Source organism: Rhinoraja longicauda, chromosome 9 (genome assembly GCF_053455715.1).
Source record: "Rhinoraja longicauda isolate Sanriku21f chromosome 9, sRhiLon1.1, whole genome shotgun sequence".
NCBI classification, from domain to species: Eukaryota; Metazoa; Chordata; class Chondrichthyes; order Rajiformes; family Arhynchobatidae; genus Rhinoraja; species Rhinoraja longicauda.
In genome coordinates, this window is record NC_135961.1 from 28,776,819 (window position 1) to 28,790,136 (window position 13,318).

General features: G+C 46.0%; 1 protein-coding gene across 1 annotated transcript in view; it reads right to left on the reverse strand.

Moving 5' to 3' along the window:
* Nucleotides 1-282: 282 nt before the first annotated feature.
* LOC144597048 (4F2 cell-surface antigen heavy chain-like) overlaps nucleotides 283-13,318 on the reverse strand; it is a 71,009-nt gene continuing 57,973 nt past the window's right edge. The window contains exons 8-9 of the mRNA XM_078405963.1: nucleotides 8,594-8,852; nucleotides 283-437 (exon numbers count right to left, since the gene is read on the reverse strand). Coding sequence (XP_078262089.1) covers nucleotides 283-437; nucleotides 8,594-8,852 — 414 coding nt within the window. The remainder of the gene's footprint in view (nucleotides 438-8,593; nucleotides 8,853-13,318) is intronic.

Consider the following 13,318-nt stretch of genomic DNA (forward strand, 5'->3'; position numbering starts at 1 on the left):
CTGTGTATACAAGCCTAGTCGCTCCAGTCTTTCAACATATGACCGTCCCGCCATTCCGGGAATTAACCTAGTAAACCTACGCTGCAAGCCCTCAATAGCAAGAATATCCTTCCTCAAATTTGGAGACCAAAACTGCACACAGTTCTCCAGGTGCGGTCTCACTAGGGCCCTGTACAACTGCAGAAGGACCTCTTTGCTCCTATTTTTGCTGCAATTTATTTTTTTAAAGCAAAAACGCGATTTTCCCACTTGGGGGTCGATTGATTGGCTCTGATCTCCCGCTCAATGCCCGATTGGTCCCAGGTCCCACGTGGGAGGAGCGCAGCCCCCACTCTGATTGGACGTCAGCTCTTCCCACTCAAAGCGCGGGTCTTCTTCCCGCTCAAAGTAACAGTTAAGCTGCCGCTGCTGCTGAATGAGGGGACAGTCTTGAGGATCTCCAAGAGAAAATTTTCACAATAAAAAACCAAAACGTTAAAGATAAGATTTTTTATTAAAAAAAACTACATTTATCATAAAGAAAAAACACGATTTTCACTGATTTATTTTATTTCTAAAAAAACCCCCATTTATTTTAAAGAAAAGATGCGATTTTCATTGAGATTTTTTTAAACCTGATTTTTCATTGAGATTTGGTTTATTTTTTTTAAAAACGGTATTTATTTTAAAGAAAAAAAACGCGATTTTCATTGAGATTTTTTTTTTAAAAAGCCGTTTATTTTAAAGAAAAAACACGATTTCCCCACGTCACAATGGGAACCCAACGAGAAATTTGGGCCCAACAGGTGCACCCTTTACTAGTATCTATCTACCTACCTACCTACCTACCTACCTACCTATGTTCAGCACCAATGCAAGATCGCCTCACTGAACACCTGCGCTCGGTCCGCATTAACCAAACTGATCTCCCGGTGGCCGAGCACTTCAACTCCCCCTCCCATTCCCAGTCTGACCTTTCTGTCATGGGCCTCCTCCAGTGCCATAGTGAGGCCCACCGGAAATTGGAGGAACAGCACCTCATATTTCGCCTGGGCAGTTTGCAAGCCCAGTGGCATGAACATCGACTTCTCCAACTTTAGATAGTTCCTCTGTCCCTCCCTTCCCCTCCTCCTTCCCAGATCTCCCTCTATCTTCCTGTCTCCACCTATATCCTTCCTTTGTCCCGCCCCCGACATCAGTCTGAAGAATGGTCTCGACCCGAAACGTCACCCATTCCCTTCTCTCCCGAGATGCTGCCTGACCTGCTGAGTTACTCCAGCAGTCAGTCTGTCTGTCTGTCCGTCCGTCCGTCCTAAAACTCGGTTTGTTTATGTGTATGCGTGTACCATGCCCTTGCCCTCTACACAGCCAAAACGGTACACAATAGCACCACAATTTTAGGCCCACCCTACTCACCATTCCCCTATGGTGTGAATAACCCCACTTTCGTTACTTTGTAAAAACAATTTACCTTATAAATTTGAATAATTCCGTCCCCCCCCCCACACCGGAGGACCTGCGGGAGGACGGGCACCAGTCCCGGTGTGCCCCGCGCCTGACCTTCCTCCCACACTGCAGCTCGCAGCAGAGGCTGTCGCAGAGGGTCCAACAAGATGGCCGTCGGTCGCAGCAGGAGAAATGCGGTCGACGTCAGTGCCTTCTCCCTGTCCACTCTCGCCAACCCACGGCCCCGGGAGACGCTCCCCGCCTGGCAACGGGTCCATGCCGTCCTCCGCCGCAGATTGCAGCGAGCTGCAGGAGACGCTTCGGCTCCACAGGAGAAACGGGGGCCGACGTCACTGCTTTTTTCCCTCTCCCCCTTTGCTGGGACACGGGCCATGGGGGCACTCCCCCGCCCGGCAACGGCTCCACGGTTGGGCCGAGGGGGGGTGGGAGGGGAGGGGTGGTGCGGGAGGAGGGGGCTGGCGGGGGAGGAAGGGAGGGGGAGGGGTAAAGGGGATGGGGGTGAGGGAGGGAGAAGGAAGGGAGGGGTGAAGGGGATGGGGTAGGGAGAGAGGGGAGGGATGAAGGGTTGGGGGGGAGTGGGGGAGGAGAGGGTGCTGCACCAATACAGGAGAGACAACCCTAAAGGGGGTGGGGGGGAGAGGGAGAGGGGGGAGGGAGGGAGGGGGGGGGAGGGGAGAGGGAGGGGTAGCAGGGCAAGGGAGGGGGGAGAGGGGACGGGGGAATGGGAGGAGGGGGGTAGTGGGGGAGGAGAGAGTGCTGCACCAATGCAGGGAGTGGTTTGGGCCCAACGGGTCCACTTGGTCGAGTATAAAATAAAGAGCATCTTTTACTTTTAGAATAATAAGTCATGTGTGAATTAATGAAAGGATTGACTGCAGGAGCAACAGAACCAATCGAATTTCATTTTCTTACACATCACATTGACTATATGGCACAATAAGTACTTCTCAATAGATTTGATGCAATAATACCACAGACACCAATTTAGAATTTAGTGCTTAACTGCTTAAGTGCATATTTTATTTTATGACCCAATCGGTTAACGGAAAGAATGAAATATGAGGAGGCTGGAGAAAGCTGCAACCATGATACGAGGCAGGTATATCTGCCGTGGAAGATGGCATTTGTGTTGTGTATAATGAAACATGTATGAGACTTGTTTGTCAGCAGGCATGTTCTGCTTTTAAGTTCAGAATTTAGAACACTATTCCACAACAGTGCATGCAAATTTCACTACATGTCACCCAGCTTGAAAAAACCTAAGAATCAGTCAAATTGAACAACCACTCCTTCACTGAAAGGCAAGCAAGACATAATGGAGGTTCAAGGTTTATTGAAGAGTTTGATGGAGGTGCCTTTTGAAATCACATGGATTTTAGCAAACGTAAAAAGACTCTTTGCAATGCAGAACTGATTAAAGCATAAAGCAAACTGCTTGAGGAACACAGTGGGTCAGGTAGCATCTGTGGAGGGAAATGGACAGGGACAGGTCAGCTCAGAAATCAATACTGAAGGGGCCCAACCCAAAATGTCGTTGTCTGTCCATTTCCCTCCACAGATTGAGTTGACAACCCGTTGAGTTTTGCCAGCAGTTTATTTTTTGCTCATAATTCCAACATCTATAGTCTTATGTTTGTCTTGAATAAAGCGTGAATTGGCCACAGCACTATGCTGATTTCAATTACAAGGTTGTAATTCTAAAACAGATTAAAAAAATTACATCTCCTACAATTACAAAATTGTGAAGGATAGCAAAGAGAAAAAAAAAAGACATGGTGAAATTAGTTGCAAATGTATTCAATATTATTATTACAAGAGCAATGAATCACTAGCAGTTCTGGTCACCGCACTACAGGACGAATGTGGTAGCAGAAGAGATTCACCAAGTTGCTGCCTGAAACGGAGGGGTTTACATAAAAGGAAGCTGGGTTTATTCTCATTGTAATGTAAAAGGCTCAGGGGTGACATTACACAGGTTTATCGCATTATGAAGGGCATAGATTGGGTAGTCAGAGTCTTGCTCCTAGGGTAGAGACATCTGAAACTAGAGGGCATAGGTTTAAGATGAGAGGAGAAATTTGAAGGAGATCCAAATGGCAAGTTTATCGTCTAGACTATGGTAGTTATATGAAATGAATTACCTGAGGGAGTGGTAGAGGCAGATTGGCATTTAAAAAGCATTTATTGGGATCAGTGTTGATAGCTTCAAAGTCAGCATGGATGAGTTGGGCTGATGGACCCACCTGTGCTGGGTCCATTCACAACTCTATGAATGGCAGTTTCATATGCTCTTAAGTGATAGGAGCAGAGTTAGGCCATTCGGCCCATCAAATTTACCGCCATTCAATCATGGCTGATCTATCTCTCCTCACCCCATTCTCCTCCCTTCTCCCCATAACCCCTGACACCCATACCAATTAAGAATCTATCTGTCCTGAAAACATCCATTGACCTGGTATCCACAGCCATCTGTGGCAAAGAATTCCACAAATTCACCACCCGCTAACTAAATAAATTCCTCATCTCCTTCTTAATTCAGAGGCTATGACCTTTCGTCCTAGATTCTCCCACGTGAAAACATCCTCTCCACATCCACTCTATCCAAGCCTTTCACTTTTCGATCAGTTTCAATTAAGTCTCATCCTTCTAAACTCCAGCAAGTACAAGCCCAGTGCCGTCAAACGCTCATCAGATGTTAACGTACTCATTCCAGGGATCATTCTTGTAAACCTCCTCTGGACCCTCAACAGAGCCAGCACATCCTTCCACAGATATGGTGCCCAAAATTGTTCACAATACTCCAAATGTGGCCCGACCAGTGCCTTAAAGAGCCTCAGCATTGCATCCCTGTTTTTGTATTCTAGCCCTCTTGAAATAAATTATGTTTGCCTTCCTTACTACCGATTCAACTCGCAAATTAACTTTTTCAGAATCCTGCAACAGCATTCCCATGTCCATATGCACCTCCGATTTCGGGATTCCCTCCCCACTTAGAAAATAGTATACGCCATTATTCCTCCTACCAAAATGCACTTCACACTTTGCTACACTATATTCCTTCTGCCACTTCTCTGCACACTCGACCAACTTGTTCAAGTCCTTCGGCAGAGTCCCTGCTTTCTCTACACTAACTGCCCCTACACCTATATTCATATCAACTGCAAACTTGGCCACAAAGCCTTCAATCCCCTCATCCAAATCGCATTTGTTCTATAAACCATATAGCCCTCCCCTACCCTACCACCCTTACCCACTCTCCCCCCCACTCTCCCCGCACCCCCACACTCCCCCCTCCCTTCCCCCGCCCACCCCCACTCCCTCTCCCACACCCCCACGCGCCGCACTACTTTCCCCGCCCACCCACCCCCTCTCCCCGCCCACCCCCTCTCCCCCACCCACATACGCCCAACTCCCCCCTCCCTTGGGTCCAAACCTCTCCTGCATTGGTGCAGCACCCACTCCTCCCCTCCCCATCCCCTTCACCCCTCCCCCATTCCCTTCACCCCTCCCCCCTCCCTCCCCTCTCCCCCCGGCCCGGTGGGAAGTGCCCCCTTGGCCGTGTGCGGCCAAGGGGGGACAGGTAAAAACCACTGACCTCGGCTGTAGTCTGCGGTGGGGAATGGTGATGACGGCATGGACCCGTTGCCGGGCGGGGAGCATCTCCCGGGGCCGTGGGTGGGCGAGAGTGGACAGGGAGAAGGCACTGACCTCGGCCCCATTTCTCCTGCTGCGATTGGTGGGGAGCGGGGGGGACGGCCTTCTTGTTGGACCCTCTACCTCAGTCTCTGCGGCGCACTGCACCATGGGAGGAAGGTCGGGCGTGGGGCACGCCGAGACGGGCGCCGGTCCTCCTGCTGGTCCTCCCGGGGCGGGGGGAGCGCATTTATTAAAGTTTATTAGGTAAATTGTTTTTATAAAGTGGAAAAGCGGGTTTATTCACACCACAGGGGAATGGCGAGTAGGGTGGGCCTAAAATTGTTGCGCTGTCCTGTACCGTTTTGGCTTGGTACACACATAAACATATACACACAAACAAATCAAGAGTTTAAGTAATATATATAGATAGAAGATAGATCGTGTAAAAATATTATAGAAATTATATCTGAAACACGTCAAGAACAAAACCTACACATATTTTTAAAATATGGAAAAAAACTCCAAAATCTTGTCAATTTTCCGAATAGTAACTGTCCAATCAAAGCAAGTTTGTCATTGAGTCAGACGCCAATTGACCAATCAAGCGCTTTGTTTCAGGCTAGCTAGGTAGGGAGCCCACTGGGATTATGGCGGAGAGTATTTTGTCTACCTTCAGTTTAAACCAGCATCTGCAGTTCCTTCCTACACACTAGCAAAGGAAGATGGTTGTGCTGATTGGACGTCCTCTCAGCCACAGAACATCTCTGCAGGAGTTTCTCAGCTTCGTGTCCAGGGCTCAGCCACATTCAGCTTCTTCATCAATTACCTTTCTTCAGTCGCAAGGTCTGGAGGGATGTGCGCTGATGATTGCACAAAGTTCAACACCATTTATGACTCCAAGATACTGAAGCCATTCTACATCCAAATGCCGAAGGACCTGAACCATGTCTAACAATAGGCTGATAGGCGGCAAGTAAGATTCACGCGCACAAGTGCCTGGCTGTGACAATAACAAACGAGAAAATCCAACTATCATCTCCTGACATTCACTGGGATTTACTTAACCGAATCCGCAATATAGATATCTGTGGATTATCATTAACCAGAAACGGAACTAGATTAGCTATTTACACAAAGTGGTTTAAAGAGCAGGTTAGGGGCTAGTAATCTTGCAGCAAGCAGGGTGGCATGGTGGCGTAGCAGTAGAGTTGCTGCCGTACAGCACTTGCACTGCCAGAGACCCGGGTTCAATCCTGGCTACGGGTATTGTCGGTACGGGGTTTGTACATTCTCCCCGTGACCTGCGTAGGTTATTTCCAGGATCTTTGGTTCCTTCCCACACTCCAAAGACCTACAGGTTTGTAGGTTAATTGGCTTGGTATAAATGTAAATTGTCCCCAGTGTGCATAGGATAGTGTTAACTCCCCTCCGAACTCTCCAAAACCTGTCCACCATCGACAAAGCTCGTCAGGAGCATGATGGAATACTCTCCATTTGTCTAGATGAGCACATCTTCAACAATACTCAAGAGCCTTGATACCAAACAGGACACAGTGGTTCTCTTAATTGACACCTATTCACATTCATCCACTCATCCCATTCCTGACACAGAATGGCAGCAGTTTGCACCATCTACAGGATGCTCTGGAGCAAGTTATTGAAACTCTTGAGAAGGCACCTTCCAAGTCCAGAAGAAGGATTAGAGCAGCCAAAGCATGGTGACACCACCACCTGGAAGTTGCCTGGCTAGCCAGACACCATCCCCACTTGGAAATGTGTCGCTGTTCCTTCACTGTTGATGGGTCAAAGTCCTGGAACTCACTCACTCACGAACAACACAAGGATTGCAGCGATTTAAGAAGGCAGCTTAGCTGCACCTTCTCAAGAGCATCTAGAGATGAGTAATTCAATGCTGGCACAGCCTGTGATGCTCACATCCCTTGAATGAATGTTTTAAAAAAAGAGTGCATTCACCGATACCAATTTAAGAACGCAAATTCATAGATTAAGAAGTTCTCTGTCCAATTTAGTTTTCATATCAACACAGAATATCTTTGCAGCAAACACTGCAGTACGTGTTCAGAACTCTCACTCTCTGAGCTCCAGGAAAGCCGCTGAGAAGCCAGAACCAGAGCAGGCCAGAGTGGGGTCTCGCAGATCGACAGAGCCCATGACTGACTTTTTCTAATCAGCTTAATTAATTAGTGTGCAACCTTTTACACTGATGAGTTATGAATTCCTCCTCAATGATTTTTAATCTAAATCTGTGCCAAATTTTAAGTAGATACCAGAGATGGGTCACGAAAGTTAAAATCTAGACACATTTTCGATGTTCGGCAAGGGTAATAAAAACTTCCTGCTAACACGTTGCATCGACATTTCATAAAACATAAGATTGTAACTGTATTCATCTCCAACATGCAGCTTTGATCACTTTCCAAAACTCAAAATGTTTTTAGTTCACTTCATTGAAATTCTTTCTATTGAAAATCAACTATGAATGTGGGTGATCAGAGCGAACGAGAGAGCGCATCCCATCCCTTTTTCAGTAGATTGGAAGGACCTCAAACCAAAACGTTAACTGTCCATTTCCCTTGACTGATGCTGCCTGACCTGTCAAGTTCCACCAGCATTTTCTTTGTTGCTCCCGATTCCAGCATCTGCAGTCCTCTGAGTTTCCAAGAAGAATTTCAATAAAGTGATTTAAAAAGATGATTCAAAAATTGTACTACTTCTTGGTAGATTAACTTTGGTTAAAAGAGTTTCATAAAATCTGGGTGACAGAGTCATATTACATGGAAATAGATCATTTGGCTGAACTCATTCATACCGACCAAGATGCCCCATCTAAGCTAGTCCCAATTGATCGCATTTGGTTCATTTCCCTCTGAACCTTTCCTATCCATGTAGCTGTTCAATAGTACCTGCCTCAACTACCTCCTCTGGGGGCTGGGTCATATACCTGTTATCTATCTTCGTTATAGCAAAATAACAATTGCTGTGGTGAAAGTACGCCACTTTCAACATCTTTGAAATGGATAAACAATATAAACTGGATCTGCATGACTGAAGAGCAAATTTTAATTGCGTTTAAAAATCATGAAAGTGAGTTACTTTGTACGCATGAACAGATTTCCTTTCATTTTGAACATTCCTATTGCCAGAGGAGAAAATGCACTTCTTCTCAAGTTGTATTCAGTTTCCGAGATTGATCCTTTTTAAAAAAGCACCTAAAACAGACCACTTTATACAGAAATAAATTCAACTGATATAACTGTTTTTATTCAAATTTCTAATCAAAAAGTAAATCAACCTTATACTTCCATCATTTTCAATTAAGGTATGAAAAGCAATTAGAATGTTTGATTTTTAACATTGCACTATTCATATAGTTAATATATTATTCATATAAACATTATATCATAGATCAAGAACTAATCTGAAATAAAGTATTTTAGTATGTATCCAATGTTTGCTTCTATCTTCATATTTTGCAAATTTACTGACTCACATTGGCTTATATCTGTTGACTTTGCTAGAAGAAGAGCAGTTCGTGGTAAATATGACGCAGTAAAATCATAAGTAAATATACCACCAAAATTCAGGATAACTAAAATTCCCAGATGATCCCACTGTCTTATATATGAAAGGACCGTTGTTGTATTTATCATAATGTGGAAGTCACCATACTGCAGGGGTGGTTCTTCCTTTCTTATTTGTCCAAGCATTCTAAACAATGACAACACCGATAATGTTTCTGCAGCCTGTTGCTGTTAAAAACAAAGAAGATTATTAGTCCTTAGTCAAAATTTAAAAATCAGAAACATATATCAAGCTGCATACCCATGCCACCCTGGCATGCTTTCATATTGCTGCTACCATCGGGAAGAAGGGACTGGAGCCGGAGAATGGTTACTTCTGGTTTCAAGAACTGCTTCTTCCAAGAGTCAAGGAAGAGTCAAGAGTGTTTTATTGTCACGCCCCAGCAGCACAACAGATATTTAAGCATAGTATTCTGTAAACATCATAATAAACATAACTATATATACAGATATATATATATTTAAATGTAAAACAAACAATAATAGTGCAGAGGCAAAATAATATCTCCACGTCTATGTAGTTTGGAGTATATTTGGAGGTTGCAGTGTATCTTAGCTTGATGGCTGATGGGAAGAAGCTGCACCTGAAGCTGGATGTTACAGTTTCCAGACTGGTGGGGAGGTCAATACCTGTGATGTACTCTGCAGTGTTCATCACTTTTTTCTATCTGCTACATTCTTAGGTGTTCGAGTTGCCGAACCAGGCCATGATGCAACCAGTCAATATGGTCTGTAGAAGTTCAAGAGTATTCGTTGTCATACTGAATTGCCTAAATCTTCCAAGGAAGTAAAAGCGTTGATGGGTTTTCTTTATGAATGCATCAATGTGCTGGGTCCGGGACAGATATTCAGAGATACGCATGGCCAGGGATTTGAAGCTTTTGACTCTCCCCACCACCAATGAAGACATTTGTAGATCCTCGTCCTTTCTCTTCCAAAGTCTTTGGTCTTACACATTGAGAACACGGTTGTTATTCTGGCACCTTTTGGTCTTTCGATTGATTTCCCGCTTATACACTGACTCATCATCATCATCTGTTATTTGTCCAACAATGGTGGCATCATTGGGAAACTTGAAGATGAGTTGGAACTGTGTCCAGCTACATAGTGCATAGGACAAAACTGCAGATGCTGGTTTAAATCAAAGATAAAAAGTGAGATTGGTCAGAGAACTGGGAAGGGGGAGGGAATGGAGAGAGAGAGGGAAAGGGTTACTTGAAGTCTTCCATTATAGATGAGGGTCTCACTAAGCTCCCCCTCCCTCCATTCGTAACAAGAAGAGAGTCTCCCTTGTCCTCACCTTCCACCAGCTGTCGCATGCAGGACATAATCCTCCGACGCTTTCGCCACCTCCAACGGGATCCCACTACTAGCCACATCTTCCCATCTCCACCCATTTCCGCTTTCCGCAGAGACGGTTCCCTCCGCAACTCCCTGGTCAACTTGTCCCTTCCCACCCAAACCACCTTCAGCCCAGGTACTTTCCCCTTCAACTGCAGGAGATGCAACACAGGTCCCTATACCTCCCCCCTCTACTCTGTTCAAGGATCCCAATAGTCTTTTCAGGTGAGGCAGAGGTTCACTTGCACCTCCTCCAACCTCATCTACTGTACCCGTTGTTCCAGGTGTGGACTCCTGTATATTGGCGAGACCAAGATCAGGCTCAGCGATCATTTCGCTGAACACCTCTGTTCAGTCCGCCTAAACCTACCTGATCTCCCGGTTGCTCAACACTTTAACTCCCCCTCCCACTCCCATTCCCAATCTGACCTTTCTGTCCTGGGCCTCCATTGTGAGAGTGAGGCCCAGCACAAATTGGAGGAACAACACCTTATATTTCGCTTGGGTAGCTTACACCCCAGCGGTATGAACATTGACTTCTCTAATTTCAAATAGCCCTTGCTTTCCCTCTCTCTCAATCCCCTCCCCTTCCCACTTCTCCAACCAGTCTTACTGTCTCTGACTACTTTCTATCTCAATACCACCCGCTCCCCTGACAGCAGTCTGAAGAAGGGTCTTGACCCGAAATGTCACCCATTCCTTTTCTCCAGAGATGATGCCTGTCCTGCTGAGTTACTCCAGCATTTTGTGTCCAGCTACACAATTGCAGGAATAGAGTGAGTTGAGCAGGGGACTGACCACGCAGCCCTGAGGTGTTCCTGTGCTGATGGTTATCGAGGACAAAGTGTTGCTGCCAATTCGTATAGATTGTGGTCTGTTGATGAAGACGTCAAGGATCCAGTTGCAGAGGGATGCGTAGAGACCCAGTACTGTGAACTTGGTAACCAGCTTGGAGGGGACGATGGTTTTGAAAGCCAAGCTGAAGTCTATGACCAGCCAGACGTCTGTGTTTTTATTGTACAAGTGGTCCAGTGCAGAGTGGAGAGCCAGTGTGATCAAATCCTCCGTTGACCTGTTGTGGCGGTAGGCAAATTGGAGTGGGTCCAGGATGTTTATGTATGGCATGCACCACAACCAACTTCTCGAAGCACTTCATCACCACGACGTCATGTCATCGGTAGGTAGTCGTTGAGACACCTCATCTTATCTCCTTGGGCACAGATCAGTCTGAAGAAGGGCCTCGACCCGAAACGTCACCCATTCCTTCTCTCCTGAGATGCTGCCTGACCTGCTGAGTTACTCCAGCATTTTGTGAAATAAATACCTTCCTTGGGCACAGATATTATTGATGCCTTTTTAAAGTAGGTGGGAACATCAGACTTCAGTAATGAGAGTTTGGAGAAGTCTGCAAAAACTCCAGCCAGTTGGTTTTAAGAACACGAACAATTATACCATCAAGTGGACGGTTTTCGAGGATTCACCCCCCTGAAGAATCTTCTGACGTCGGCCTCTGTGACTAAGATAGTAATACCATCAGGGGCGATGAGACCCTGGGAACACACGTCAGCATTCTCCCTATCAAATTGTGCATAGAATGCACTGAGCATGTGTGATGGTGACGCTTTGCTGTCACTTGAGCTGTCCCCTGGTTATGCCTTGTAGGAAGCACTGTGAAGGGGAGGTCTTGCCTGACAAATTTACTGGAATTCTTAGACGTGCGCCACGGTGATGCAGCGCTAGAGTTGCTGCCTTGCAGCGCCGAAGACCCGGGTTCGATCCTGACTAAGGGTGCTGTCTGTATGGAGTTTGTACGTTTTCCCCATGACCAGCGTGGGTTTTCTCTGATATCTTCGGTTTCCTCCCACACTCCAAAGACGTACAGGTTTGTAGATTAATTGGCTTCGGTACAAGTGTAAAATTATCCCTTGTGCGTGTAGGATAGTGTTAATGTGCAGGGATTGCCGGTCGACGCGGACGTGTTGGGCTGAAAGGCCTGTTTCTGTGCTGTATCTCTAAACTAAAACTAAAAAAGTAAATAGCAGGACGGACAAAAGAGAGTCAGTAGATGTTGTTTACCTAAATTTTCAGAAAGCCTTTGATAAGATGCCACAGGGGAGGCTGCTAAGAAAGATGAGAGCCCATGGTATCAAAGGACATGTCCTGCCATAACAGCCTCCACTTTAGAGCGAAAATCCCTTTCAGTCATTTTGATGGCCTTGCAAGGGAGATGGTGCTTGGGAAGCTGAAAGCGCAGAAGGTGGATAAGTCACCTAGGACTGCATTCTAGGGTTCTGAAAGAGGCAGCTTTAGAGATTGTGGAGGCATTGACAGTGATATTTCGACAATCACTAGACAGGAGAGGTCCCAGATGATTGCAAAATTGCCAATATTACCCCTCTGCACAAGAAGGGAGCAAAGCAGAATGGTGGGAACTATAGGCCAGTTAGTCTGACTTTGGCGGTTGGTAAGATTTTCCAGTCTACTAGACCAATTGGACCCGTTGGGCACAAACCTCTCATGCATTGGTGCAGCACCCTCTCCCCTCGTCCCCTGCTCCCCCTTCTCCCATTTCCCCCTCCCTCCCTCCCCTCCCCCCTTCCCCTCAACCCCTCTTATCCTCCCTCCTCCCCCCCTCAAACCCTCTTATCCTCCCTCCTCCCCCTCCCTCCCTCCCCTCTCCCTCCCTAAGAGATAGATTTAAACTTTAAAATGTGAATAACTTTAAGAATATAACACTGATGTCAATGAAACATCTTCCATTAGCACCGAAGGGATGACGGTGAGTAAGGTGGGCCTAAAATTGTCGCGTTATCGTGTACCGTTTTGGCTGTAGTTCAGGACAAATAAATAAACAAACGAGAGTTTTAGTATATGGATTATAGAGGATGAGGTTACAGAGTACTTAGAAGTTCATGATAAAATAGGATGTTTCCACTAGTGGGAGATTCTAGGTCATATACTCAGAATCAAAGAACATTCATTTAGGAAGGGGATGTGAAAGAACCTTTAGTCTTAGGGTGGTGAATCTCTGGAAATCTTTGCCACAGAAGGCTGTGGAGGCCAAGTCAGTGGATATATTTAAGGCAGAGATAGATAGATTCTTGATTAGTACAGGTGTCTGAGGTTATGGGGAGAAGAATGGGGTTAAGAGGGAGAGATAAATCAGCCATGATTGAATGGCGGAGTGGACGATGGGCCAAATGGCCTAATTCTGCTCCTATCACATGATCACATGATCTTACGGTCATATCTGGATTCGTTGTATAACTTTGTCACCAGACCTGAATGCCTGA